Source organism: Microplitis mediator, chromosome 8, assembly GCF_029852145.1.
Source record: "Microplitis mediator isolate UGA2020A chromosome 8, iyMicMedi2.1, whole genome shotgun sequence".
NCBI lineage: Eukaryota > Metazoa > Arthropoda > Insecta > Hymenoptera > Braconidae > Microplitis > Microplitis mediator.
The window spans coordinates 7,007,744-7,034,173 of NC_079976.1; the positions used below are offsets into that span (position 1 = coordinate 7,007,744).

At 28.5% G+C, this 26,430-nt stretch overlaps 7 protein-coding genes across 8 annotated transcripts; 3 read left to right on the forward strand and 4 right to left on the reverse strand.

The window, feature by feature from the left end:
* Nucleotides 1–396: 396 nt before the first annotated feature.
* Nucleotides 397–3,355, reverse strand: LOC130672767 (39S ribosomal protein L54, mitochondrial). Its single transcript, XM_057477484.1, has 2 exons — nucleotides 3,162–3,355; nucleotides 397–789 (listed from the first exon to the last, which is right to left on the reverse strand). The coding sequence occupies exons 1-2, from the start codon at nucleotides 3,250–3,252 to the stop codon at nucleotides 464–466; spliced, it is 417 nt and encodes a 138-aa protein (XP_057333467.1). The 5' UTR covers nucleotides 3,253–3,355; the 3' UTR covers nucleotides 397–463.
* Nucleotides 3,356–3,460: 105 nt separating this feature from the next.
* LOC130672763 (leucine-rich repeat-containing protein 49) lies at nucleotides 3,461–9,883 on the forward strand. 2 transcript variants are annotated; one of them, XM_057477481.1, is made up of 8 exons: nucleotides 3,461–3,630; nucleotides 3,703–3,916; nucleotides 4,549–4,736; nucleotides 5,058–5,717; nucleotides 6,731–7,989; nucleotides 8,260–8,633; nucleotides 8,717–8,956; nucleotides 9,680–9,883. In XM_057477481.1, exons 2-8 carry the CDS (start codon nucleotides 3,845–3,847, stop codon nucleotides 9,881–9,883), a joined length of 2,997 nt encoding a protein of 998 aa, XP_057333464.1. In that variant the 5' UTR covers nucleotides 3,461–3,630; nucleotides 3,703–3,844. The 2 variants fall into 2 exon arrangements, with proteins under 2 accessions (XP_057333464.1, XP_057333463.1); XM_057477480.1 differs by having other exon boundaries at nucleotides 3,461–3,916.
* Nucleotides 9,884–9,917: 34 nt separating this feature from the next.
* On the reverse strand, nucleotides 9,918–12,485 carry LOC130672766 (uncharacterized). Its single transcript, XM_057477483.1, has 2 exons — nucleotides 10,628–12,485; nucleotides 9,918–10,220 (listed from the first exon to the last, which is right to left on the reverse strand). Exons 1-2 carry the CDS (start codon nucleotides 10,962–10,964, stop codon nucleotides 9,985–9,987), a joined length of 573 nt encoding a protein of 190 aa, XP_057333466.1. The 5' UTR covers nucleotides 10,965–12,485; the 3' UTR covers nucleotides 9,918–9,984.
* Nucleotides 12,420–13,939, forward strand: LOC130672768 (uncharacterized). The gene is made up of 5 exons (XM_057477485.1): nucleotides 12,420–12,619; nucleotides 12,693–12,758; nucleotides 12,843–12,872; nucleotides 13,390–13,431; nucleotides 13,515–13,939. The coding sequence occupies exons 1-5, from the start codon at nucleotides 12,522–12,524 to the stop codon at nucleotides 13,600–13,602; spliced, it is 324 nt and encodes a 107-aa protein (XP_057333468.1). The 5' UTR covers nucleotides 12,420–12,521; the 3' UTR covers nucleotides 13,603–13,939.
* Nucleotides 13,940–16,106: 2,167 nt separating this feature from the next.
* Nucleotides 16,107–19,456, reverse strand: LOC130672764 (DNA ligase 4). Its single transcript, XM_057477482.1, has 4 exons — nucleotides 19,253–19,456; nucleotides 19,035–19,189; nucleotides 18,699–18,970; nucleotides 16,107–18,241 (listed from the first exon to the last, which is right to left on the reverse strand). Exons 1-4 carry the CDS (start codon nucleotides 19,409–19,411, stop codon nucleotides 16,128–16,130), a joined length of 2,700 nt encoding a protein of 899 aa, XP_057333465.1. The 5' UTR covers nucleotides 19,412–19,456; the 3' UTR covers nucleotides 16,107–16,127.
* A 694-nt stretch (nucleotides 19,457–20,150) lies between these two features.
* On the reverse strand, nucleotides 20,151–22,970 carry LOC130672792 (E3 SUMO-protein ligase ZBED1-like). Its single transcript, XM_057477532.1, has 4 exons — nucleotides 22,445–22,970; nucleotides 22,302–22,364; nucleotides 22,159–22,210; nucleotides 20,151–22,076 (listed from the first exon to the last, which is right to left on the reverse strand). Exons 1-4 carry the CDS (start codon nucleotides 22,697–22,699, stop codon nucleotides 20,545–20,547), a joined length of 1,902 nt encoding a protein of 633 aa, XP_057333515.1. The 5' UTR covers nucleotides 22,700–22,970; the 3' UTR covers nucleotides 20,151–20,544.
* Nucleotides 22,971–23,367: 397 nt separating this feature from the next.
* On the forward strand, nucleotides 23,368–26,424 carry LOC130672795 (uncharacterized). Its single transcript, XM_057477537.1, has 5 exons — nucleotides 23,368–23,579; nucleotides 23,676–23,752; nucleotides 23,815–23,972; nucleotides 25,372–25,561; nucleotides 26,210–26,424. The coding sequence occupies exons 1-5, from the start codon at nucleotides 23,488–23,490 to the stop codon at nucleotides 26,422–26,424; spliced, it is 732 nt and encodes a 243-aa protein (XP_057333520.1). The 5' UTR covers nucleotides 23,368–23,487.
* The last annotated feature ends 6 nt before the right edge of the window (nucleotides 26,425–26,430 follow it).

Sequence of the window (26,430 nt, forward strand, 5' to 3'; positions counted from 1 at the left end):
CGCCTAAAATCTATATATTATATTTACATAAATCATAATACAATTAATAATAAATAATTCACGCCATTTAATGCTTAATGTCATGCAAAAATAAATTTATTTATTTACTTTTTTTATCATCAAGTCTAGATTTTATCGATTTCCAGAATAATCATTTTTTTTTACGAAGATAATAAGAATAAATTAATTTTCGTGGAACGAATAAAAAAAAATCAAATAATTTACTATTAATTGTAATTTTTAAATCCATTTTATTGATCATAATAAAGATAATTACAATAATCTTTATCCTTTAATCCAAATTAACATTTCCGACAACGCCCTTATTTGCAAATTCATTATTTTTAAATTCTTATCACTAAATATTCAAGGTAATGAGTAATAAGTAAACAGATGATTAATTCAAAATTTATTATGTATGAAGATTTTTTTAATTAATTAATTAAAAAAAAAAAGTTACAGATTAAACGGGACCGAGAATACGGTATTTAATTTTTTTATTATTTTCGACCAACGACATCTTGCGTAATTTACGCCAGTAGGCTTTGGTGTTGGGGTCCAACTCGTCCAGGGTCTTGGGCGGCCCGATGTTGATCTCCCAGAGCCAGTCGGGATACTCGGAGTCGGGTTTTATCTTTACATCTTCACCACCTTCTTTGAGAATATTTGACCCGCAGACGTAATTGACCAGACGGTGTGCGTCAGTTTCGACCGGAAGTTTTATTTTTTCTTGAGCGGTCCCTATACCTTTACCTTTGGGTCTCTTCAATTTTCCTAAGGCTCCGCCGACTGTAATGATAATAATGATGATAAGTATTGATAGTGGGTTTATTAGCAGCGGATTGTGATAAGTGGTTAATTTAAATAAATATATACGGAATTTATTATACGGATATTTATTGAAGAAGACGTTGGTAGAGTTTACTGTCCATTAAGTTGTAATTTCTTTAATTAATATGTAGTTTTAAATAATTACACTGTAAAAAATTGGGAGTGAATTCGAAGTGATTAAGGATTTTATTTAAATTTGAATTCATTCCGATTCGGACTTTTAATATGAAAGGAAACTCCTGTTTGGAGTGAAGTTCACTCTGAGGGGATCAAATAAATAAATAGTCATCTGCTACGCATTCACTCCAGATTTAATCCGGGTTCACTCTGCAATTTTTTTACAGTTTATTTATTTAACCCTTCAGCACCCGCGTTAGAACAACGTAAAACATTACCCGCGTAATGAGAAAAAGTCTCACGCTTCGGCGCATCGTAAATTTTAAGTCAAATAAAACAAAAATATTATGCACTTTCCCGATTATGACGTAATTATAATTTATTTGAATATTTCGCTTGTTTTTATTTTTAAATTTTCTATAATGTACTTGTTTTTTAATTTTTAATTTTGTAAGTAATGACAGACTTAACGGCTGAAAAAAACGGCGGTGATTGCCGAAAAGATTCGGAACTGCCCGAACTGAGCCAAACCGTATTAATTTTTATGCCTTACTTTACTCGCGTGATGAGAAAAAGTCTCATTGCTTTTTAAAATAAATCTTTTGAAAATATTTTTTATGTTCAAAATAATTTTAAAATTTCAAAATCATAAAAAGCATAAAATTTCATTAAGATAAAAAAAATTTCACTTGGTCATTCCATTTGAAATTACTTAGAAAAAAATATTTGAAGGCAAGTGTGAGAGAAAAACTCATAGCGCGGGTGCTGAAGGGTTAATCTAGAGAATATAAAAATGTACCGGAAGATCGAAACGTTTTCCGCGGAATGAAGATGAAAAAAAATTTATGTAATTCGACTGCTTAAGGCGTAGTTCCGGTTGGGGGTGGCCTAAAATTTTCGGCTGACATATCAGCATCTAATTGCGAAATATTTTGGACATGTAGTAATCCAGTAGATTTTTTACTGTGCAATTTTTTTTTTCGTTACGCAAAAAACGTTCCGAACTTCAAGTACATATATAAAGAACGTCAAATTTAAATATTTATTGGATTATGAATTTTGGCGCGTAAATTGTTTGTGATGATCGAAAGTTGAATTAATGATCGTGTACTTTGGAAACTGTCTTTTAAAGCCTGGAAAATTGTGGTTTAGATTTAACTGTAGATTTTAAATGTAGATCTAGATCATCTAGTAAGAAGCAGTGCAGCCAAATCGCGCGATATTTTTACCCCTTTCCGTCGTGATAAGCATGGAGTGTAATGGCAGGAGGGGGTAAAAATATCGCACATAATCTGGCTGCACTAGTAAGAAGACATGAATGAAAATTTGATTTTTGAATTCCTAAATCGTGATTTTGTATGAAACTGAAGTAGGCGACGTCTAATAATTTTTTGATTTTCTTGTAGACGGTAAGTTATAAAAAAAAAACAAATTTGAAAAAATTGCACCGGTAGTTTTTAAAATTTTCTACATGTGCATATTTTTAGTTTTCATTTTTTTGTAATTGATTTAAAAAAAAAAATCCGAAAATTTTTAATTGTCTACTAACTTCAGGATCATGGTTTTGAACTTAGAGGGATCATAAGTTTTTTTGATGGACAAATCAAAATTTTTATGAAATAGTTTCTTAGTAAAATATTTAATAAAAAAATAGAAAAATTTTGAAAAACATTTGGCTATTTTTTAAAATACTTGTAATAAAAATTGAAAATAAGTTACACTATGAGTGTGAATGTAGCAGACATCAGACGAATTCAAAATTAGTAATGAATAGAGTAAAAACTTAATAAAATGATATTTATAAAAAATGCACTTATTAATTTCAAAATTTTTTGAATGCGCATTTTTTAAAAATTTTATTATCCTAAATTATTTTATAAATTATTTACTCTCTTTATCAATAATTTTAAATTTGTCTGATGTCTGCTACATTCACAGTCATGTTACACTCAAATTTATACAACTAAATTTAAATTTATTAAAATTAAAAATTCAAATTTGTTATTAAAATTTTTAGGTTAAAATTATTTAAATCTCAAAGAAGTTATTTTTTAAAGAACCCGCGGAATTTAAAATTGAATTTAAAAAACTTCAAATTTATCAGGATTTAAATTTAAAATTCAATTTTTAGAGTAATAATAACAAAATTAAATAAATATTTAATTTTACATTCAAAAAATTTATAACCTAGAGTAGTAAAAAATTATAATTACCTCCCACAGCGTAAGTATTTTTCGGTAACAAACAAGTATTGGCAATAATTAATTTATGTCTAAATATCTGTACTACATTTAATAAAGCCATTGTTAATTATTACAAGTAATTAAATTGTAATGATTATTATTTATATATTTTACGAGTTAAAAAATTGTTTCTTATTATTTTCTCTCTACTGCGCACGTGCGAATTATCATTCAGCGCAAGCGCAGTTTTCAAATATTTTAAATTTTGCGCGCGCATTATTTGTGTTTTGACAACTGAGACCGTAACTACGGTAAGTACTGAGTATTTAGGTGTTAAAATAACTGTTTACATGTTTTGTAATTATGAATAATGAATAATAAAAGTATTTAATTAGTAATATATATTTAAATTTAAATTAAATTGTTTTTTAAAATGAATATTCAGTTTTTTTTTCTAGTGAAAATTAAATGAAAAGAAAATGCACAGAAGATTACAAAAGTAAATTTGAATGTTTTACAACAAAAATATATATGTGTTTTTATTATTTGAAGTTTTATATAAAATAAATAGGGTGGATTGAAGAGCGCAATGACAAACAAAAATAAATTTAATACTTGGAATAGTGAAGTCGATTGATTTTGATTGTTTGGATTATATGAGAATTTATAAATAGAAAATGGAAAATATGTGATTAATTTTTGTTTTATGGTTAATGGGTGTTGTTAAAAAAATATATGAGATAAGGGTTGGTTATGTAATGCCAATAAGCAATAATAAAACACAGGTAAATAATAATGATAACAATAATTATCGTAATTCTTCCTATTGAAATTAAAATTTTGAAATGAACAATAAATTTTGAATAGTTTGAATTGAAATTGTGAATAAAATATTGGATTTAAGGAAAATGTTAAAAGGAACTTTTTTGTAGAGAATTTAATTCTCTATAAAAATATATTGAGATATATTCACCGTATTCTCAATTGTTTAGTCAGAATTTTAATTTTAAAGACAAGAGAATATTAATTTTGTGAAATTTTCATCTTATTAATGAACTAAAATCTTTTAATTAAAATTGTAAGTTATCTATCAGAGATACGATAAAATTGTATAGAAATAAATTTATAGAGAATCAAATTTTCTACTAAAAAGTATTCTATACTTTTTTTTGTAGACTCAATAATTTAGAAGTTATTTGAATTTTTATAAAAATTTTTTATCATCAAATAAAAAAAAAAAAATTTTTCAATGGAAAATTTTTTTTTATAAAAATAAATACTATAGTCTTGTCAATCAGGAAATTTCTATTAATCTGAGTACCCACATCACTATATTAAAAAAAAAAAAATTCACTTAATATTTATATTTTCAATGAATAAAAATTATTAAATATTTGAAATTAATTTATTTCGATAGAGTAAAAAATTGTCATTTAATTTATGCGGCAAATCGGCAACAGTAACAGCACAAACGACAAATATAAATGCTGATGATAATGATCAAGATGATGCTCAATTTTTTACGATAGCTCCAGCCTTACCTGTCTTACCTGGTGCACCAGCACCAAGTAAACTAACTACCAAAAGATCTTATGGTACTCTAACGTAAGTACAAACAAAAGTTTTTTATCAGTACTCTCGTTCAAGTGAAATTTTTAAAAAATAAGTTTCCCGGTCTTTTGAAAATTTGAAATTTTCCTGGCGGGAAGTTTAAAAAACTTGCACAGTTTCATTCAGAAGAAAATTTCCGGTGGTTTGAGTACCCACATCAATATCTTTTGATGAAGTAAAAAAAAAAGTATTTTTGAAAACTAATTCAAGTAATTAGAATACTCATAAGAACATAATGGCGTTGGTACTCTTTGTACGTGAAATGAAGTGAATAATTCAAATTTTATACTTAACTGATAAAAAAAATGTCTGCAGGCCAACGAGTTCAACTTTTGGTTTTGATGATGCAGAAGTTGGTGGCTGCGATGTCGTCGCTTTGCAGCAGCAGCAGTCGACTAATGACAGCGGTAATAAAACCACCACCGTGGTGGCATCGAGAACTTCTGCCGAGCGCGAAAAAAATCCTGATCGCATTTGTCTCGATCGCCGGGGGCTCACAAGCTTTCCCGACATCATCGGCGAGCCGAAATTACGTTTAATGTCTCTGCAGCACAATCTTCTGTCACGGATCGAAGGCAACAATTTTGCTCATTTAACGAAACTCGTTTTTCTGGATCTCTATGACAACCAGATCGAAAAAATTTACGATCTGGCGCCTCTGGAAAATTTACGTGTCCTACTGATTGGAAAAAATCGGGTGAAAAAAATCGAGGGCTTGAGATCTTTGATAAAACTCGAAGTTCTTGATCTTCATGGGAATCAAATTGTCCAGATAACTGGGCTAGAAAATTTATCATCACTTAAAGTACTTAATTTAGCGGGTAATAATGTCAAGATGATTGGATTTAATGATTTTCATGGACTGGTTGCGCTGAAAGAACTTAATTTGAAAAGGAATAAAATAAAAAAATTATTGGGATTCAGTGAGACTCCGCAGTTACAAAAATTATATCTCAGCAATAATGATATACACAAGTAATAATTATTTTTTTATGGACAATCGAAAATTTTAAAAATAATTTTTTAAGAAAAGTTGTCTATGGAAACTGACTTATGGACTTTAGTTGATTGATCTGTAGTCTGATGCTCAAAAGTTCTCATGATGAATAAAAAATTGGGTCAATAAAAATTTTTCAAAGTCATAGCGATTGGTTTTAAATATTTAATCCGATCGAATTTATTCCATACCAAATCGACTACTTTTGACCCCGACCCTTTCGGTTTGACTGAAAATTTTTTTCTACCCCATTAAAATCATTTTTTATGAAATTTTCAAATTTTTTTACCCAACTCAAAAAAAGTTATGAGTTTTAAAAAAAAAAAGGCTTTTATTTTTTCGAATATTTTTGTTTGGTTTGGTTTTACAAAAAAAATGAGTTTGCTTCTGAATCGGGGAGAAAATTTCCGTTGAAATGAGTACCCACATCGATATATTTTGATAAATGTGACGTATGACCATTTTGGACCCTTGTTAAGTACTCGATGATTGACCACACCTAAATATATCGATGTGGGTACTCATTTTACGTGGAATTTTATCAGGAATTCGACAATTAACTTCTTTTTTTTATTAAAAATTTTTAATACACGAGATGTTAGTTTTCAAGGTGGTGATTATTTAGTGGAAATTGTTGGTCAATGTTTAAATGTCTATGGGCAAGGTCCGTTACGTTAGATAGATCATGGGATATATAACTTCTACAAAAATTTACTAATTGGGACGTTTTTTTATTTTTCAAAATTTTTGTCTTAAAATTTTCATTTCAGAAAAAAATACAAAAAAATTTTAAGGTGATAAACGAAGTTCGCCATTTTTTATTTCCTCAAAAAAAAACTTCAATTAATTCTGAAAGAATTTTAGGTCTTAAAAGTGAGCCGACTTTTAAGACCTAAACCACAATTTGTCCAGGCTCCAAAAGTCAGTTTCCAAAAGATCAAATATTCAATTTTTTAAAAATTACCATACATTAAATTTCAATTATTTACAGAATCGAAGACATGGGAAGTTTAGCAAAAGCTCTAGAGATCCGTGAAATTACAATCGACGGCAATCCCGTGACTTTAAATGCCGATTGTGTCTCATTTCTGGTTTCTTATCTTCCTAATCTACAAATTCTCTCGACGATGCAAGTAAATGAACAAGTCCGTCGAGCCGCAATGGCCTGGCGACTGACAAAAGAGCAGTCAAATTCCGCATTTCTTGACCTCAGTACTCAAGTCTGCGTAAACGTACGTCGGGAAGAAGTCATAATAAATGCAAAAAAAAATTGGGATCTCTTAAGATCGCAGACCAAATGCTTCACTTCTGGTACCAACAAACTGAATATAAAAAATGAACGCATCCGTGGATTCAACCTCCAAAATTCTACAAAATTTGATACCGTAAAATTAAAAACTGATGAGTCGCATACTCAAAAATCTTCGGGAACTTACGGAAGCTTGAGTTCCATTAATGAAAAAATAGACGCGAAAAAAATTCAATTCAAACGTCGTAGCAATTCTTCGGATACTCTTTTGAATTCTAATCATCAGCTTCAGAGTAACGTCGATTCAAATAAAATAAATTTTGCTTTAGATTTTAAATTGCCGCCAATTTTAGTGCCGATTATTAATAATATCGCTAATTGTCGTTACAATGTCGGCAATGGCAATTCTAATAATAATGGAAATGTAAACGGAAAGAGTCAAAATGAAGTTACAGATTCAACAGACAGCGAATTGGAAAGTTCCGAAAGTCACGAGAGCCTAAAAAGTGGATTAAGAAATCATTTAATTAAAAATAATGTTATAAGTTCACTACGAACTTTATCAATTGATGATAAAAATATATATAATTTTTGTAATGAAGCGACTGCTGGTGATAAGAAAGATTTTGGACTGGGAATTGGGAAAAAAAATGATTTTTCGCTTCAATTAGCGACGGACTCTAAGAGATTTTACAATTTCGTCCAAGGCACTACTAGAAGGCAGCTGAGTTACGGGCAAATAAATATGATGAGTCTAAAAAAATCAAGTAGCTTGGATAGCAAAGAGGAATTTAGCAGCCAGTCTTCGACCGCGAGCAAAGACTTTGGAGATTCGGATGAGGATAAGGCTAGTGGGAGTCAGAGGGTCAAGAGTGCGCAGGTTAAAAAAATTGTTAGTTATAAAAGTAACAGAGCAGCAACTGCCAGAGTTAAGCATCGCGCGGTCATGACACCTGCGGCACCTTCTATTCAATTTAATGCCCCCAAGGAGAAAGAACAGGGTTAGTATTTTTCGGGGTTTTTTTACAGAAAAATTAAGTTTACTACTGAATCGGGGAGGAAATTTCCGTTGAAATGAGTACCCACATCGATATATTTTGATAAATGTGACGTATGTGAGCATTTTGGACCCTTGTTCAGTACTCGATAATTGACTACACCGGAATATATCGATGTGGGTACTCATTTTACGTGGAATTGCATCAGGAATCCGAGAATTAACTTCTTTTTTTTATTAAAAATTTTTAATACACGAGATGTTAATTTTTAAGGTGGTGATTATTTAGTGGAAATTGTTGGTCGTTGTTTAAATGTCTATGGGCAAGGTGCATTACGTTACATAGATAGATCATGGGATATCGTAAAAGCTAATGATGTTAATATGGTTAAATTTAATTATGTTCAATTTAATGGAGTGGCGACGGTACTAAATAAATTAAAAATAAGATTTCCAAACTGTCAGCATTTTATTTTTAAAGAAACAAATATTAGCCATCTAGGACAACTTAATGCTCTTGCTGAAGTACAAGGACTTACAAGTATTCAAATAGAAGCTGAGGGTAATCCGATTATTTCGAAAAATTGGAGAGTTTATACAATTTTTCGACTCTCACACTGGGGGTTAAAAATAATTAACGGCAAAGAGGTAAAATTTATATTTATTTAGTTATTTGTATTTTTTTTTTTTTTTTTTTTATTAATAAGGTAATATATTTTTTTTTTCTTTAGATAAATCAGAATGATGTTGAGATGGCGAATAAAGAATATTCTGGTCTAGTAGATATTGTAATGTGGTCATTACCAGAAACTTTATTACAACCGTTATTACACCGGCTGCACTTAGAAAAAATTCAGAGACAAAATGGTGAACAAATCACTGCCAAACAATTTTTATTCAACAGTGATCCAGCTTTAAGAAATGTTGTTGCTAAGGAAGCGTTACAGTGGAGACGTGGAAATATTACACAAGTAATTAATCATTTTATCTTAATAATTATTATTATTAATTGGATGTGTAATTTTTAAATATTCACTACTCAGGAGTTTTGCTTTTAACTTTAAATTAAAATTTTGGCTAAACTAATAAAGATACGATAAAAATTAAAGAATACAATTTTGTAGGAAATTGAATTCTGTACAAAAAAGGTCTCTGTCCATTTTTATGGAAATCGAGTAGTTTGGGCTCTAGAAATTTTGAAAAATAATTTTTAACTTTTATTAAAAATCACGTGAATTTCCTGTCCAAATTTTTTTGGCTTTTAAATCAAATTTCTGACTAAACTATCAAAGATACGATAAAAACTGTGGAGTACAATTTTGTAGGAAATTAAATTCTCTACAAAGAATGTCCTTCTCAGTTTTTATGTAAGCTGATTAGTTTGGGCTCTAAAAATTTTTTTAATTAATTTTTAATTTTTATTCAAAATCACGTGAATTTTCTTCACAATTTTTTTGGCTTTCAAATTAAATTTCTGATTAAACTACCAAAGATACGATAAAAATTAAAGAATACAATTTTGTAGCAAATTAAATTTTCTACAAAAAAGGTCCTCATCAATTTTAACGTAAGTTCACTATTTTAGACGCTAGAAATTTTTAAAGACAATTTTTTAAAAATTACACATTAAATGTATAAATTATATGAAACTAAATTAATTAATTAATATTATTATTTATTTATAAAACAATTAGGATGATTTGATACTGAGACATAAAGGTAAACTACATTTATCTAATTACATTGATAAAACAGTTGATGCAATACAAAAATTACAATCACTTGAAGAAGAATGGCCAAATATACTTAATGAAATAATTAAAATAACTCTAACAGATTATTCTCAAATGAATTTATATATGAAGAAGCGTAGCAAAATACTTGAAAGTGATAAATAATTTATTATAATTAATTAATTAATTAATATATATATATATATATATATTGTTAATTAATAGTGTAAATAGATAAATAAATGTTTTTTTTTTAAATAAATAAATTATCGAGTACCAATTATTGATTCAACACTAAAAGATAATCGGGGCTGTTGTGTATCATTTTCACTTTTTATTTCTTCGTCTTGATAATTCACCTTTGTCGTTTGTATTAATTGCGTTATAGATTCATTACATGCATTATTTTCAGGCTGAGTACCCAAGTTACTAGTCCACGTACTTGGACTCGGGTTTGTTAAATATTTATCCTCATTTGCCAACCGGAAAATTGAATCCCGAACTAACAAAAAAATTATTTTTTTCTTATTCATTTATTAATCAATTCTACTTTCAATACTTAAAGTTTAAATTATGGCTAAACTATCAAAGATATGACAAAAATCACAGAATACACTTTTGTAGGAAATTAAATGTTCTATGAAAAAGGTCTCTTTTACTTTTTTTATAAATCCCATAGTTTAAAAGTTATAAAAAAAAATAAACATTCAAATTTTATAAAAAAATCAACTTTTTTCCGAGCCTTGGAACTTTAAATTAAATTTCTGATTAAACTATCAAAGATATCGCAAAAATCACAGAACACATTTTTGTCGCAAATTAAATTCCCCACAAAAAATGTCTCTGTACATTTTTTCATAAACTCAATAACAAAGCCACAAATTTAAAAAAACAAATAACAGTACTCACAATCTTGATTTGAAAAATTATGCAAATCAATTCTCGTCGAAGTAACTTGTAAACTCCGAAAATTTTTCAACTTCCTAACAATAGTCTGTCTCGAATCATTAGTTGAATAAAAATTACCATTAATACCCTGATTTTGTTGCTGTCTTCTCAAAGCAACTTGAGCAGCCATAACTCTTTGTCTCTCAACAACAAGCAGACAACAAGGGCAGTTACAATCTTTCCATCTGCAAGACCGCTTATGTCCTTTAAGACTTGATATTATTCCATGATTTCTACATCTAGCACATTTAGGACTTCTTAATCGTTGTTCTATTTTCAAATTATTTAATTTATCCATCACTAATTTTATTAATTAATTAATAAATTAATTCAAAAAATTTTAAAATAATTATCAAGATGTTAATCTTTGCAATTCTTACTCAACATTATCTTCTAAGACTCAATGACAAGTATATAACTTCTCCTACTACTTCATACATTTGCACCCACATATACATATATACATATATATCATACTGTGTATATTTTTAGTATTAAAACAGTATAAGCTATTGGTCGAATACAAAAGTAGCCACGCCAACTTAAAGAAGTACCGCCTTCTTTAAAATTAATTAATTAATTAATAAATAGATAAATTAATTAATTAAAATTAAGGGTAGTGGTAATTAATAAATTTAAATGAGTAGTTTATTAAATAAATTAATGATAATTTTGAATTTTAGGTGAAGATTCAAAGAAAATAAAAAGAATGACAGCTGCTACCAAATGGTATTCTTTTGGTTGACTAGACTTTAAGAGCTCGTTAATGCTTTGGTTTGTTAGTTATAGTTGTCTGTATGTTAAATATATATGTTGCCAACAGTTAATATTAGTATTTAGATTGTTTTTCTTTAGTTAATATACAGCAAACGGATATCCTTGGTATTTTTATTTTTAATTATTTTATTAACTGTTTAAAATTCAGTTTTAGTTTGGAAAACAAGTACTGCTTCTTTTGTAAATTTTTGGGAACTTGTTATTGTTACATTATTTTATTTCAAATGGATATGGAAATTTTTTTTTTTTTAGTTTTTAAATTTAATTGGAGTTGAAGTATTTTTTGAAAATTCAAATTATTGATTTAAGTTTTGAATTAATGCTGTGGGTAAACTATTGGAGATATGGGAAAACTGAATCAGGAGACTTTTGTAGGAAATTTAATTCTCTATAAAAATGACCCTTATCAATTTTTATGTAACTGATATTTTAGTAGATATAATTACTCAAGTGACTTGTAATTTGAAAATGTGTAGAAATATTCAAACGTTTTTTTGGTTGAATTTTTTAAAATTAATATTCTGGGTGAACTATCAAAAATATGATAAAAATATATGAGATAATTTTTGTAGGGAATTCAATTCCCTACAAAAATGCTCCTTATAAATTTTTATGTAACTTTGATATTTTAGAAGATATAGTTATTTTTAATGTCATATGATTAATTGTCATCTAAAAACTTAATTTATATATATATCTGTAAATATGTTTTTTTTTTTTTTTTTTTTTTTTTTTTTTTGAATAAAAATATTAATGAGTAAGTTGTTGACACAATTTTTTTTTATTGTCGAGAATAAAGATACACGTTGACAGCTTGTCAACGTCGTTACGTTTTTAAGTCACAAGACAAAAGAAAAAGTTTTCAAAAATTTTTTTCTCTTTTTCAAATTTTTAAATAAAAAAAAATTTACGCGCCCAATAAACTTTTTAAAAAAATTAAAGATTCATTTACCAGCAATAAAGATTATTTTTAAAAACAATTGACGAATTATTTCAATAACCAAAAAAAAAAAATTCAGTCTTTATTTGGAAATGAAAAATTTTTTTTTTAAACGGAAAGAAAATTAACTCTAATAAAATGGCACATTGTACAACAAGTATTTCATGGTATATCAGCAAATTTTTTTTTAGTTTTTTTACTATTTTTTTTGTATACGCTGGTTTTTTGAAAGAAAAGTAAGGATAAATAAATTAATCAATTAATTAATCAATTAATTAATTAATTAATTAAAATTTAATTTTACAATAGACAAATTGAATGTTTGTGCGCCGCAGCTGAGAGAGATTTCAAGCGGCAAAAAGCAAAAGGAGGAGAGTAAGTTAGAGTTATAAATTAATTATTAAAATTAAATTATTGATTAATTTATTAATTAATTAAATTATATTTTTATTTTATTAGAAAACGAAATCGTTGTATGTGTCATCGTTGGTACGTATTCAAAATTAATAAATTAATTGTATAAATAAATAATTAATCCAATTAAAAATAAATTTAAGTCAAAATGACAAGAATAATAAATTTTTTGTACTTTGAATCAAAATTATGGCTAAACTATTGAATTTACGGAAAAATGTATGAGGGACTTTTTTGTAGGAAATTTAATTCTGTACAAAAATGTATTGATGTAAATTTATCGTAATCCCAATAGTTCAATCGGAATTTAATTTTAAACTCCAGGACTATTAATGCAGGCAAATTTTTCTATTTTTTTTTAAGATCGAAGACTTTAAATTTAAATTCTAAGTTATTTATTAAAAATATGATAAAAATGTATAAATATAAATTTGTAGAGAATTAAATTTCCTACAAAAAGTTATTCTTTCTATTTTTCTGTAAACTCAATAGTTTATAAGTTCTTTAAATTTAAAAAATTATAAAAAAAATAATTTGAAATTCAAATAATTAAAAAAATTAAACTAATAATAATTCAAATAATTTAATAAAGGCGGTCGTCAGTTTATCCATGTGGTTGCAAGAGAAAAAAAACGTTTGTATTTATTTAAAAATTATTAAATTAAAATAATTTGATAAGTAATTAAAATTGTTAATTTAAATTGAATTCACAATTAGATTTGAAGACTGCTATAGTGACACTAACGGTGATTTAGTTACAAAACAAGAGGAAGTAACATCAAATAAATGCTGTTGCGGAAAATAATAACATGTTGCTCTCGGAACGAAAAAATAAAATAAAAAAATAGTAGTCAAGAAGACGAAAACTAGCAGATATTCAAACTCAATTAATAAATGTCTCATTTTGACTGTGACATGTCTATAAGTAGATCTTTAGTATGATTTAGTGTCTCGGGACTTGTGACATACTTTAACATTTCACATTATTTAACGTCTTTTGCTGGCTCTCCTTCAAACTTGGGCGGGATTTTCATTTTTTTAAAAATACAAATACTTGGAAAATTTTTATATTATAGATACAACTGTAACTTTAATGTTTTATAAATAAAAAACGTTCGTTTTTTTCAAACAAACATATATTAGACTGATTCAAACAAATCGATTATTTTTTTGCTCGAAACTTTCGAAAGATGAGTTCTTAATATTAATATTTAAAAGCCGCTCATCGCAATTTTATATTTCCTATTTAAATAACATGGGAAAAAAAATTGAAGTTTGGAATTTTATACCTCGGCAATGGCCATTGTACAGGTAAGCTCCAGGTATAATTTCGTAGGAAATTAAACGCTGTACAAAAAAAGTCTCTTATCATTTTCTGATAAATTCATCTGTTCAAAAGTTATTGGAGCTTGAAGTCAAATTTTCAGTAAATTTCAAGATCTTTTTACTTTTCCAGCGAAACTATAAGACTTATCACAAAATATCATAGGATTTTTTTTGTAGACAATTTTATTCTCTACAAATTACCTCTGATAAAGTTTTTTAAAATTCCGCATAGTTTTCTAGTTATTTTCATTTTAATATCAAGCTCTCGAAATCGATCAGAACACTTTTAGTTTTTGAAGCTTGACATTAAAATGGAATTTTTTAATGCCAAGTATCCCAAGTAGAACACTTGGCTTTGCGACATTTATGAGATAGAAGTTTTTTGGCCTGAAATAAGACACCAATGTGTTGACAAAATAATCAGAAATTTGTCATCGAAAAATATCTGCTTAAAAGACTTGATACAAGCGATGACAAAAAGTAAATTGCAAATGATTGTAAAATAAATCATCTAAACGATTTTTTAATTGAAATGACTTTTTTTTGACGGATAAAAGAACACAAATTTCCTGTGACTCCTATGACCAACATCTGTACGTCTTATCTGTATAAAAAAAATTTGGCTTTAAAACAAAAAAAAAATTGTCTTGTCCTTTTAAAAGATAAATATTTTAAAATTAAAGATTGTATCAATTTGTATCAATTAAAAGCTCCTCTCCGTTTGAAAAATTTTGAACATTAGAATATTGATATGATTATAAATTTGACACAATTGAAAAAAATAAATAACTAATTTTGTATATCAAAAAAGTATTACGAAGCTCATCGCGGCTTCTTTGGTTTGTATTTTTACTTTAACATAATGCACAATGATTGAATGCGAGTCTTTGTGCTCATTTTAACCTCTCGGTTGTTTTTAGTAAAAAAAAATTTAATTACTTTGCCAGTAAAAATATAAATTTATTACACAAGAAATACGTAACTTTTATAAAATAATACAAATGGAAGAACTAAACATAAATAATTATATTATTTAACGGAATAAGATTTGAATTTAAAAAAAAAAAAGAAATTGCGTTATATGTTCAGTTGAACATGAATTTTATTATTTTAAAAAATTGAAGTCTTTCATACCCGGACTTTTACTCTAAATTTCGGCTTAAATATCAAAGATACGTTCAAAATTATAGAATACAATTTTGTGGGAAATTTAATTTTCTATAAAAAAGGTCTATATTAGTTTTTACTCAAGCTCGATAGTTTAGACCCTACTTGGAAAAGAAGAGGTTACAATTTATTGTCACGGTAATTTTTAACCAAAAAATTTTGTATATCTATAAGAAAATAGATTGAATATATGGTTAAAATTGTCTCAGAGAGAAAATGAACTTCGAGAATTGCTTCCACTGCTGAAGATTTCTAAACTGCGCATGCGCAAGCAAAAGTGGGAGAAAATTTAGTACACAGAACACTCAGAGTGAGAGTAAAAACCAAAAACAGCCGAGTTACACTCTTTTGTAGGGACAATTTTATATAGATCTATTCTAAAAAAGTTGGTGTTATGTCACCGCTTATAGTCGTCATGACAACCGTCGCCATGACTACAGTAGTCATGGCAACGGTTGCTATGGAGGTGGTTGGTCATGACAACAGTTGCTATGGAAATGGTTGGTCATAACAACGATTGCTATGAGGACTATTGTCATGGCAAAGGTTATTTTAGGGACTGTTGTCATGGCAACGGTTGCTATGGAGGTGGTTGGTCATGACAAAGGTTGCTATGGGGACTGTTGTCATAGCAACCGTTGCTATGGAGATGATTGGTTATGTTAGGGGCTAATAGAGACAATAGACATCCATGATGAATATTTTTAATAACGACTTTTTCATGAAGGGAACATCAAAAGTAGTTATCAAAACAATACAAGAGGTAAAAAATAATAGGCGCGCGTCAGCGCGAAACCCTTCTAGTACATATATATATTAGGTATAAAAATAACAACTTTATTGAACAATATAATCTATTTCTGGTAACAAAGATCCTCTATCAAAACAATCTTTGACCCACATCCTGTTGAGAACTTTAATAAAAGTTTTACCAGAGTCATTAATTTTTTTATAGATATCAATTCTATTAAAAACGTCTCCCACAAAAACATGAGTAGTAAACTCATCAATATTCTCACTTATCGTTCCTTTCATAAACAAAAAAGGTCTTTTAAGCCAGTGATCGTCAACAAAATGGCCGACCACGCGCTCAAAGAGTCTAACCTCCAAATTACAAAACTCTTTATCCAAATCCTCGTAGTCTTCTTGCTCGAATACTTTTTCTTCAGCAAATTTATCTACTCTATCTAAAGACCTTTTCAAACTTTCATCATCAGCATGCATAAAATAACTGTCCCAATAAATATCATAATCTTTCCCCAATCGTTCCTTGGTTTCTTTGCGCATCGCCAGCATTTCCCAAGGAAACCAATCAACCAATTTACCCCAATTTTCTTCAATCGTCGCTCTTTTTAGCCAGCATGTTTTTACAATATCATACTTACCCGAATTAATTAAATTAACAGCTTTCATTGTTTCGGAATTCCCTACGATTACGCAGAAAGTATTTTTTCCCGGATTCTGAACAACTTTCGCTGAATGCTGTAGTAAAATAATTTCAATATTTTCTTTCGTTAAAACAACGCCACCTGCATGATTATCAAGCTCTCCATTAATCACACAGAACTCTCTACCCTCCATTAATCGGGTCTGGCGCTCAACGTCAGCAGCCCTGACCCCAAAATGTTTCTCGTCCATTCTCACAGGCTTAGTAAATTTACTTTCCGTTTCCCTGCGCTTGGAAGTTCCCAAAGATTTTAAATCTTCTTCGTTGGCATGCCGCTTAGTCAACTTATTAACCGGCCCCCAGTTCTTAATCAAGCTCTTGAATTCTGTTATCGTGCATGCGTCATACCAGGGTTTGTCATCCCGAATTAATTTGACTCTCGGAAACCTCAGGGTGTAGCCCGTAGGCTGGGTGTCGCATCTGATGAGCTCAGTAGCCCTGATCTGCAGCACCAGTGATTTTTCTGGCGGTAACCAGGAGTCCGGTGGATCCTTTTTCGGGCCTACGACATTAGTGGGTCGTTCGGAGGTCCAGTGATCAGCGAATCGGTTGTTCAGTTCCTTTAATTTGTCTCCAGTTATCCCGGTGCTGACACTGACGACTGATTTAAAAATCTGCGAGGCTTCATTGGCCCCAGGAACTACCAGTGCTACCAAGAAGCTGCTGTACATTCCAGAATGTTTTCCTTGGCCGTAATAACCTCCAACTATCAGAAGGTCAATGTCCTCAACTAAATTATTTGAATACTCGGCCTTTAGTTTGTAACATTTGTTCCCTTCCCGTGAATTTGGTTTGTAAACTCCTGAAGAATCTTTTAAGACGATTCCTTCGTCGGCTTTGTCTAGACTTTGGTTGAAAATTTCAAGAATTTCGTCTACGCGGGTTACGGAAGTATTTTTACTGCGCATCAGGACGCCATCTTTGGGAGTGAAAGCGGTTTCTAGAATTTTCAGGCGCTCTTTTAAAGGCAAGTTTACAGTAAGTTGGTCGTTGTAGAGAACTATGTCGAAGACCATCAAACAAGGCTGGAAGACACTTTTGAAAGTCAATTTTTTAACATCAAAGGACATGGCTTTTGATCCGAAACAAGACTTTTCTTTGTGCCAGCCCATTAGCTCGCCATCGAGGATTATTGAGCTGCATGACGGGCTTAGGAGGCCAGATATTTTGGAGGTCAGGTAACCAGAAGCGGGAGACTCGCCATAACTAGGATGGTTGGTTACGTCATAACCATGGCGGGTGTAGTACTTGTACTTATTGTTCATCATGTGCAGCTGGCTGCGCTCACCGTCAAATTTTGTTTGGACCACGTACTCGGGACAGTTGACAAAGAGCTCAGGAAGTCTGTCGATGCTGAGGCGCTCGAGAAGCATGGGCTTAAAAGGCGAGAGAACTGATATGTTTGAAGTTTTTTTTATCCGATATTTTAGGTTATAAAGAACATCACAGACTTCGCGCAAGTTTGATTGTTCGCCGAAGAATGATTCTGCGTCCTCGTGGTACGCTAAAATTAATATTTATTTTCAGTTATTTATTAGCAGATATGAGACTAATTTTGAATTACAAATAAATGAATAGAACAATTAAAAATACATAAATTTAAAAAATGCACATACTGATTTTCACATTTTATAAATGTCCATTTTTTAAATTTTATTTAATTTACATTTAAGTTACTTTTTTTGAATTTTTTAAATTAACAATTGTCAGCTACATTCACACTCATTGATCTTGAAGTTAGAAGACGATTAACAATTTTTGGATTTTTTGTCAACAAATCAATTACAAAAAAAAAATAATAATAAAAATATGCACGTGTAGAAAATTAAAGAAACGATAGGTGCAATTTTTTCAAATATTTTTTTTTATAATTTATCGTTTTGAAAAAAATCCAAAAACTATTAGACGTCGGCTAACTTCAGTATCATTGAATTTTTGGGCATAAAATATAAAATTCTTACCATTGAGAATTTGTTTTTCACCGAGTCCGATTCTGATACTCTTCAATATGATCCTCGTCAACCATTTGACCTCCAAAGCACCACATTGCTGTACCAAGTATATAAATTCGCTATCTTTGCTCTTGTTCTGTCTATTGCTTTCAGCAATTTTGTCTAGTACAAAATTAATCTGTTCAATTGATAACTTGCAGGCATTTCTAAGCCTGCGTTTCAATGTCCAGTAAACCTTTTCAGCAAAATCATTAGTTTGTACTTTTTGTTCTGTTGGTAATCTACAAATTAAATTGATAAATTAAATAAATAAATAAATAAATAATTAATTAAAATAATAAATACCTGTAGTTAATAATATTTTTTGCATCATCAGAATTACCTAGACAAAAAATTCTTACATACAAATTTCCTAATGATTTTTCTTTTAAACCATACGGTCCTCGTTCATGATCTTTATTTACTAATAACAATCTCATTATTGGAAATAATGAAATGTCCTGTAAAATTAATAATAATTATAATTATTATTATTATGAAATTATGAAAAATAATTTACTTACAGCATCAGGATTTTCATCTTTTAATTTTTTTCCTATTTCCCGGCATTTATTTAAAAAATCTGTCAGTATTTTTATTTTATTTTTTGATTGCGCTTTCAAAATTTCTTCTAATAAATGACAAAATTCATGGAATTCAATTTTAGATGCAAGTGTCGTCATTATTGATTAATAATAAACTGTTATGTCAACACAAAGACGTGACACATGACAGCAGTCAGCTGTTATTTAAAAATGGCGGTTTAAAAAATGGCGGTAATATTTAAATTATTTTATGGTAAATATTTATTCAAATTATCTAAAATTTCAAAATAATTAATTATTTTTATCAATAATTAATTAATTACTGATCAAAAATAATTTAAAAAAAATTAATTCGTAAATTTAAATTTCGCGGTTTATTTTGCCACCTGGCGGTAGAATTCAAACTTAAAAATTAACTCAATCATTTCCTAATAGTGTTGCCGAAATCGAAGCAACTATTCGATTGTTCACAATCGAATAGAATCGACTGAAGACAATCGATTATGGTAATTAATCGTGTCTAAACAATCGATTATTGAAATAATCGATTTAAAAAAAAAAAAAAACGATTTTTTTCGCTCCCAACTTTATAGTTGCAGAATCGATAGCTTAACAATCGATTGTTGAAAATCGATTTCGAAATTTTATTTTAAAGTTAAGTATCGCCGCGTATTAATATAAGTTTGTATTTTGAAACATAAAATTTTCATATGGTCATTTATATTTAAAATAATAACAAATAAAATACTTTGTTCATGTTTGATAATTTTTTATTTAATCTTTTTAGTAAAAAACAGTTTTAAACGTTTATCATATACGTGTTTTAAACATCATAAATAACTACTAAATAACTGATTATTTTTAAATAATTATCGATTAGTATATCACCACTTTGTTTATACTTAATAATACTATATTGCAACGTTATAAGCATAAGATATTTTTTAACGTTTATTATAAGATTTTAATTAATATCAACGTAATATTATTTCAAAATAAAAGAATAATAAATAATTACTAAAAACCATATTCTTTAAAAATACTGATCAATTGATCTATAATCCCTTTGGTTATGTTTAGTAATATTTTTTTTAAACTTTCTTAGTAAAAGTTATTTTTAAACGTTTCTATGAGATTCTAATCAATCACAAATTTACATATTATAATTTATAATACTAATAAGAGTAATAAATAATTACTCATGACCAGATTATTCAAAAATACTGACTGATTAATCTACAATCACTTCATAGCTACTTGGTTTCAATTTTTTACCAGTCTTTATCATCTAAACATTGCAGAAACAAAATTTTTTGAAATTTATCTGGTTTTATACGATTCCGACGTTTTGTCATAATCAGGCCAGCAGTGGAAAAAAGTCTCTCTGAAGGAACCGACGTCGCCGGAATAATTAAGTATTCTTCTGCAATTTTATAGAGAGATGGAAAAAAACTTTTACGTGAATTCCAATATTGAATCGGATCTTCATTAATTAAAATTGGCGGTTCTTTTAAATACTGTTTTAGTTCAAAATGATGACCAATGTTATTTTCTTCGACAAACTTCATAGATTCCGCAGCTCGTTTTTCGTGATGTTTCCATATACCTCGTAATTTTAAGATTTCATTTTCATTATTAACGACTCGCTGTTCATCTGACTTTTTTAAACTTTGTAATTTGTCATTTACATGAGAAATTGCTTTAGATGCAGCTAAAGAGGATTGAAAATACATTTTTTTAAAACGTGGATCCAATAGCATGGCGATGGCCGGTATTGCATTAAATTCAATTTTATCAAATCGCTTTTTGAGTTCACATTTCAAATTATTTTTCAAATTTTTCGCTACGTCTGATTTACATGATAATGCCTCTAAATCTTCAAATAAATTATAGACTGTTGGTATTATTTTACCACATGTTTCGTACTTTGCACCACTAACATCTCGCGTAACTCCCTCGAATGGTCTTAATAACTCAGTAATTTCTTGTAATATTGCTATATCATTACCAATTATTACATTAGGCGTTTTACTAGTTTGTGAAATCAGAACATTGGTAACGTCTTTTCTTAATAATAAAAAACGATCCAGCATGTAGAATGTGGAATTCCAACGAGTTGCTACGCTTTGAATCAATCTACTTGGCTCATTAAAATTATCACCAGTTATTTTTTTTAGTTCATCTGCTGCATTTACCGATCTCTTAAAATAAGAGACGATATCTTTGACATTTTCTAATAAAAGATCCAAATTTTCAGTTGATTGGATTGCTTTAGTTACGACCAGATTAACAGTGTGGGCCAAACAAGGGAGATGCTTAGATGAACTAAATTTTAATTGGATCGCACCAGTGATGTTCGATGCGTTGTCTGAAACTACAGCCGCAATCGTTGGAAGATTCCACTGTTCACATATATTTTTTAATACCGTGCCCAGATATTCAGCAGTATGACTTTCATTTAAGTCAGTAACGCCAATAATTGATGATGTCAAAGCATCATTGTAAATATAGTGAGCTGTCACACCTAGAAAGCTCTGAGTGTTGGTTGTTTCGGTCCACACATCGCAGGTGATACTTACAACGTTCACATTCAAAAATCTACATTTGACTGCTGAAGAAATTTGATCATACTTATGATCAACCATCCTTGATATTGAATCCCGACCAGGAACCTTGTAGAGTGGCGAGAGAAGCTTCATAAAATTTAAGAATCCTCCTTTTTCAACTGTGCGAAATGGCATGCAGTCTTTAATTATCATATACAAAATCGCATTAGTTATTTGTTCAGCTTTTCCTGTACCATCTGGAAAAAAAATAAATACGAAATAAAATCGATAATAAAAGTTTAGTCATAGTCAAATAATATGCTGATGAAGTGCACAAACCTTGGTATGATTTAACATCTTTTATAACTTGGGTAATTTGTAGCTGCGTGGTCTATAATACAAATAAAGGAAAAATATTAGTTGTTTTTTAAACTTATTCGTAATATTATAGTAACAATAATTAAAATAGCACAATAACAAACCTTGATTGCTGCTGGCTTCTGATTCGTCACTTTTAAATGATCGTTATTATTGTTGTCTGTCGTCTAAAATAAAATTCAACATTTACAATTATGAAATATTATCTTAAAATAATGGATTATCAATTTGTGAATTTATACAGTACCTCTTTATTTTCTATGTCGATTACGGGATCTTTATTTGCATCATCGCAATGATTATTTAAATGAGAGTTTAAATTATTTTCAGGTGGTTGGTCCTTGGATTTTTTAGTTCTTCGCATAACTTCAATTTTATGAATTGACATTAGGTGATTGTGTAGGTTAGTCGTGGTGTTTTTAGACTTGAGGTATTTTTTACAATATTTACACATTCCACCGTCTGAGGTTTTTATAAAATGTCTCCAAATTAAACTACCCATAGCCAATAAAATATTTCGAATACGATTTAATCACTAGTATTAAATTTTTTTTATTCTTTTAGTTCATATTTCCGATTATTCAGATATATAAGCCGAACGAATACGCCATATTTAAATTTTAAAACAATTATACGTTGATTTTATGTTATATATGATATTATAGATATGGTTAGAATTTAAGTAGCTCGCTTATCATCAACGCCATCTAATTTACCCATGGCGCTAAAACTTAAAAATATTTTCTGAATAATTTAAGTATTGTATTTAATTAATAATTTTTTTTTCTAAAAAATCGATTTTTTCATCGCAACTTTAAAGTTGTAGAATCGTTTGAATAAAAATCGATTGTTAAAATCGATTGTTGTTTAATTTTTCAAATAGCATAAAACTTTGATCTACAAAATTATAAACTGCCTATATCTTTAATCATTTCGCTCAAGTTGTTTATCATTTCTTTGGCTGTATTAGTCAAAAAATTTTTATAATGTTTGAATTAATGAGTGAAAAAAAAAATCTTTCTTTAATTAATTTTACAAAAAATCGATGTTTAAAAATCGTTTTCAAAAAAAAGAATCGATTTTTTTCAATTAATCGAAAGGCCTACAATCGGTTAAAAAAAATCGACAATCGAAACGAAAACATCGATTGTTCGATTAATCGATTTCGATTGCGCATCACTATTTCCTAAATAAAAATCTAACCTACTTTATTTTGTATTTAAAAGTTTTATTATCTAATTAAATAAAATAATTAATAATTAATTATTAATTAAATAATCATTTTAAAAGATGTCTAGTCTATTTGGAGAAGTTGTCTATCCTAGTTCACGAGCATTCTGGTCTGAAGATGATGATGATACTCAAGAAAATGACAATTCATTGTAATTATAAAATTAATTAATCACAAATTATTAATCATTACTTGATTTAAAATAATTAAATATCAGCAATTAATTAAATTAATTTTATATTTATAGGATTTTTAAAATTGATTTAAAAAATGAAATTTCATCAATTAAAACTTTAATTATCGTCGAAACTGATTTACTTACAGGTAATTATATGAATAACAATTAAATATTATTACAAGTAATTAATTTAATTATTGATTTTTAGATTTCATAAAAGATTACGTTGTAAATAAATCAGAAGTACTGGGAACAGTTAGCAGATCATCAACAAATGTGTCAACAATTTATGCTCTGACAGATGATATTTGTGTCATGTTAGTAAATGCTGTTGATTTAGCATCTGCTGGAGCATTTATTGATACTGTAAGTTAATTACTTAAGATCATTCTCAGACAATGCCCGCCACTTTTGTAAAATTTTCAATGACGAACTGCTATGACAGTTTTTAAATTTCATTGATTAATTGAAAAAAAAATGAGGCATTAATTGAAAAAAGGACATCGCAGTTACATTTTGTCGAGATATAGATTTTCAAAAAAATTCCTCAGTTATTAATCTATATTATTAAGAGAATAAGGAAAATTTGGTTCCCGTCATATCTATATGATAGAATTAGTTAATGTTATTGAAATTGGTATCATTAGATAGGTCTTGACTTGAATTTGTGCCTTTTCATACTTTAAACTCTTTTTAATTGCCAAGTATTGAGATAAATAGATTTATCTATATCATTCGAATTACATTTAAATTACGCGAGAAAAAAGACGATCGTATTTATTTTCTTTAAATAAATTAATACTTTAATTATTCTGTCACTAAATATGACTGAATGTCACTGAATATATAGCTATATTATTTATATCGCGTTACTTATTCCAAAATGTCAGATTTTGATACTCCCTTTTGGTTTTAGGAAGCTTCTCAAAGCCAAAAAAGTGTGCATAGAAAAAAAAGGATTCATTGACACAAAAAATCTTTACTCCCCAAAGAAAATTTTTACTCATCTCAATAAATTTTTTGCATTGTGAATTGAAAACAAAAATTTATTTAGAACTAGAAAAAATTACTCTGTGCAAGGAATTATTTCTTGACCGAAAAAATCTTTTCTCGCCCCAAGACAATTTTTGTATTTAATTCATAATGCATAAAATTTTTTGCGGCAAGAAATCCTTTTTTTCTGTGTATTTTATAAATTTAGTAGTGAGATTTGGGCAGTTATGTAGTGACTGCAGGTTGCCTGTTAGTAATTAAATGAAATTTTGTAAATAAATTTACGATTCTAAAGTTAGCGGATGTCTAATAATTTTTGGATTTTTTTAAGATTGATAAATTATGAAAAAAATTGCACCTATAGCTTTTTAATTTTCTACATGTGCAAATTTTTAGTTTGAATTTTGAAAAAAATTTTTAATTAGCTACTGACTTCAGGATCATAATAAATTTTAGCCTAAAAAATTTTTCATTCGAAATTATAATGACATAAAAATTTTACTGATCTATTTAACAAATTTAACTCCTCATTGATATCAACCGTAAACAATTTTTTTAAAAATCTGTCTCGATGAAATCGTAACTGCGCTGTCATTTTTTCAATTAATGCTCTTATTTTTTTGAAATTAATTAATAAAATTTTAATATTGTTGACAGTTCAAGGTCATTGAATTTTTTTAAAAAGTAGGAGGTACTGTTTGAGAAGAGCCTTAAGCTAGTAACCGATTATTAATAATTTGAAAAAATAAAAATAATTAAAATTCTGGTTTAGATTTCTGGTTTGTTGGAGAAAGCGAAAAATATTATTGCGCTGACGTCTAATCACGTGTCGCAATTAAAGACACCTGAAGATAATACTCCGTCATTTTTACGATCGTTGAGTACTAGACAAGTTAAGGAGACTGTGGAAGATGTTCCCAAATTGAAGCAGCCTAATATTGTATCTGGAGTTGCTGCAGGAGGTGATCATTTTTTTCTTTTTTTTCTTTCAAAGTTTTAGGGAGCAAAAGAAATCGGAAAGGAATTCCGAGGACACTTTTTTTTAAAGATTTTTAATGAAATTTTGAGTTTATTCAATGGGGGTCCTAAAATTTATGAGAAATTTTTAATTGATTTTATTTTTTGTTAATTTTTTTAAGGAACTTCGAAGTAATCGCGTGTTAATATCACAGAAATATAAAATTCTGGTGAAACTATCAAAAATACAATAAAAATGTATAGAAATTAATTTGTAGAGAATTAAATTTCTTATAAAATTGTACGGATACATTTTTATCGTATCTCCAATAGTTTAGCCAAAATTTTAATTTACAAATACAAAATCTTGAATAAAATCAAAATTTTCAGTTTATAAGACTAGTATTCGAAATTCTGATTAAAGTATCAAAAATACAATAAAAATGTACATGAACAAATTTATAGAGAATTTAATTTCCTATAAAAATGTACTGATAGATTTTTATCGTATCTCCAATAGTTTAGCCAAAATTTCATTTAAAAAAAAAAATTCCAGCTCCGTAAAATAATTTCCATTTCCCTTAAATTTTTCATTCAAAAAAATCCCGAAAATTCGAATTAAAAAATATTTAAAACCGAATAATCTTTTACAGCCGTATCCTTCGCCGAAGTAATGAACCAATCAGGAACCTTGTTCGTTCTCTACCTCGACAGCTTTTCTCTGGACTCATCGACAGCATCCCCTCTAATAAAATTACTTTCCAGTCTAACAAAAAACGCACTGCCGAATTTCTCCCCATCCTTTTCATCATTCAATAAAGGAAATCTGTACATGTACTTTAAAATCTCTTTATTCACCCAACAGTAATAACAA

Bases quoted from the DNA above. Each gene is read 5' to 3' on its own strand.
- LOC130672767 (XM_057477484.1), bottom strand. From the start codon at position 3,252: ATGGCTTTATTAAATGTAGTACAGATATTTAGACATAAATTAATTATT. The intron at 790-3,161 runs GTAATTATAATT...TTATCATTACAG, and splicing joins AAATACTTACGCTGTGGGAG to TCGGCGGAGCCTTAGGAAAA.
- LOC130672763 (XM_057477480.1), top strand. From the start codon at position 3,845: ATGGGTGTTGTTAAAAAAATATATGAGATAAGGGTTGGTTATGTAATG. The intron at 4,737-5,057 runs GTAAGTACAAAC...AAATGTCTGCAG, and splicing joins AGATCTTATGGTACTCTAAC to GCCAACGAGTTCAACTTTTG. The intron at 8,957-9,679 runs GTAATTAATCAT...TAAAACAATTAG, and splicing joins GACGTGGAAATATTACACAA to GATGATTTGATACTGAGACA.
- LOC130672766 (XM_057477483.1), bottom strand. From the start codon at position 10,964: ATGGATAAATTAAATAATTTGAAAATAGAACAACGATTAAGAAGTCCT. The intron at 10,221-10,627 runs GTGAGTACTGTT...TTTTTTTGTTAG, and splicing joins TAATTTTTCAAATCAAGATT to TTCGGGATTCAATTTTCCGG.
- LOC130672768 (XM_057477485.1), top strand. From the start codon at position 12,522: ATGGCACATTGTACAACAAGTATTTCATGGTATATCAGCAAATTTTTT. The intron at 12,759-12,842 runs GTAAGTTAGAGT...TTATTTTATTAG, and splicing joins CAAAAAGCAAAAGGAGGAGA to AAAACGAAATCGTTGTATGT. The intron at 12,873-13,389 runs GTACGTATTCAA...AATTTAATAAAG, and splicing joins CGTTGTATGTGTCATCGTTG to GCGGTCGTCAGTTTATCCAT.
- LOC130672764 (XM_057477482.1), bottom strand. From the start codon at position 19,411: ATGACGACACTTGCATCTAAAATTGAATTCCATGAATTTTGTCATTTA. The intron at 19,190-19,252 runs GTAAGTAAATTA...TTAATTTTACAG, and splicing joins AAGATGAAAATCCTGATGCT to GACATTTCATTATTTCCAAT. The intron at 18,971-19,034 runs GTATTTATTATT...TTTAATTTGTAG, and splicing joins AAAAATATTATTAACTACAG to ATTACCAACAGAACAAAAAG.
- LOC130672792 (XM_057477532.1), bottom strand. From the start codon at position 22,699: ATGGGTAGTTTAATTTGGAGACATTTTATAAAAACCTCAGACGGTGGA. The intron at 22,365-22,444 runs GTACTGTATAAA...ATTTTATTTTAG, and splicing joins TCGACATAGAAAATAAAGAG to ACGACAGACAACAATAATAA. The intron at 22,211-22,301 runs GTTTGTTATTGT...TTTGTATTATAG, and splicing joins AGAAGCCAGCAGCAATCAAG to ACCACGCAGCTACAAATTAC.
- LOC130672795 (XM_057477537.1), top strand. From the start codon at position 23,488: ATGTCTAGTCTATTTGGAGAAGTTGTCTATCCTAGTTCACGAGCATTC. The intron at 23,753-23,814 runs GTAATTATATGA...ATTGATTTTTAG, and splicing joins CGAAACTGATTTACTTACAG to ATTTCATAAAAGATTACGTT. The intron at 23,973-25,371 runs GTAAGTTAATTA...ATTCTGGTTTAG, and splicing joins CTGGAGCATTTATTGATACT to ATTTCTGGTTTGTTGGAGAA.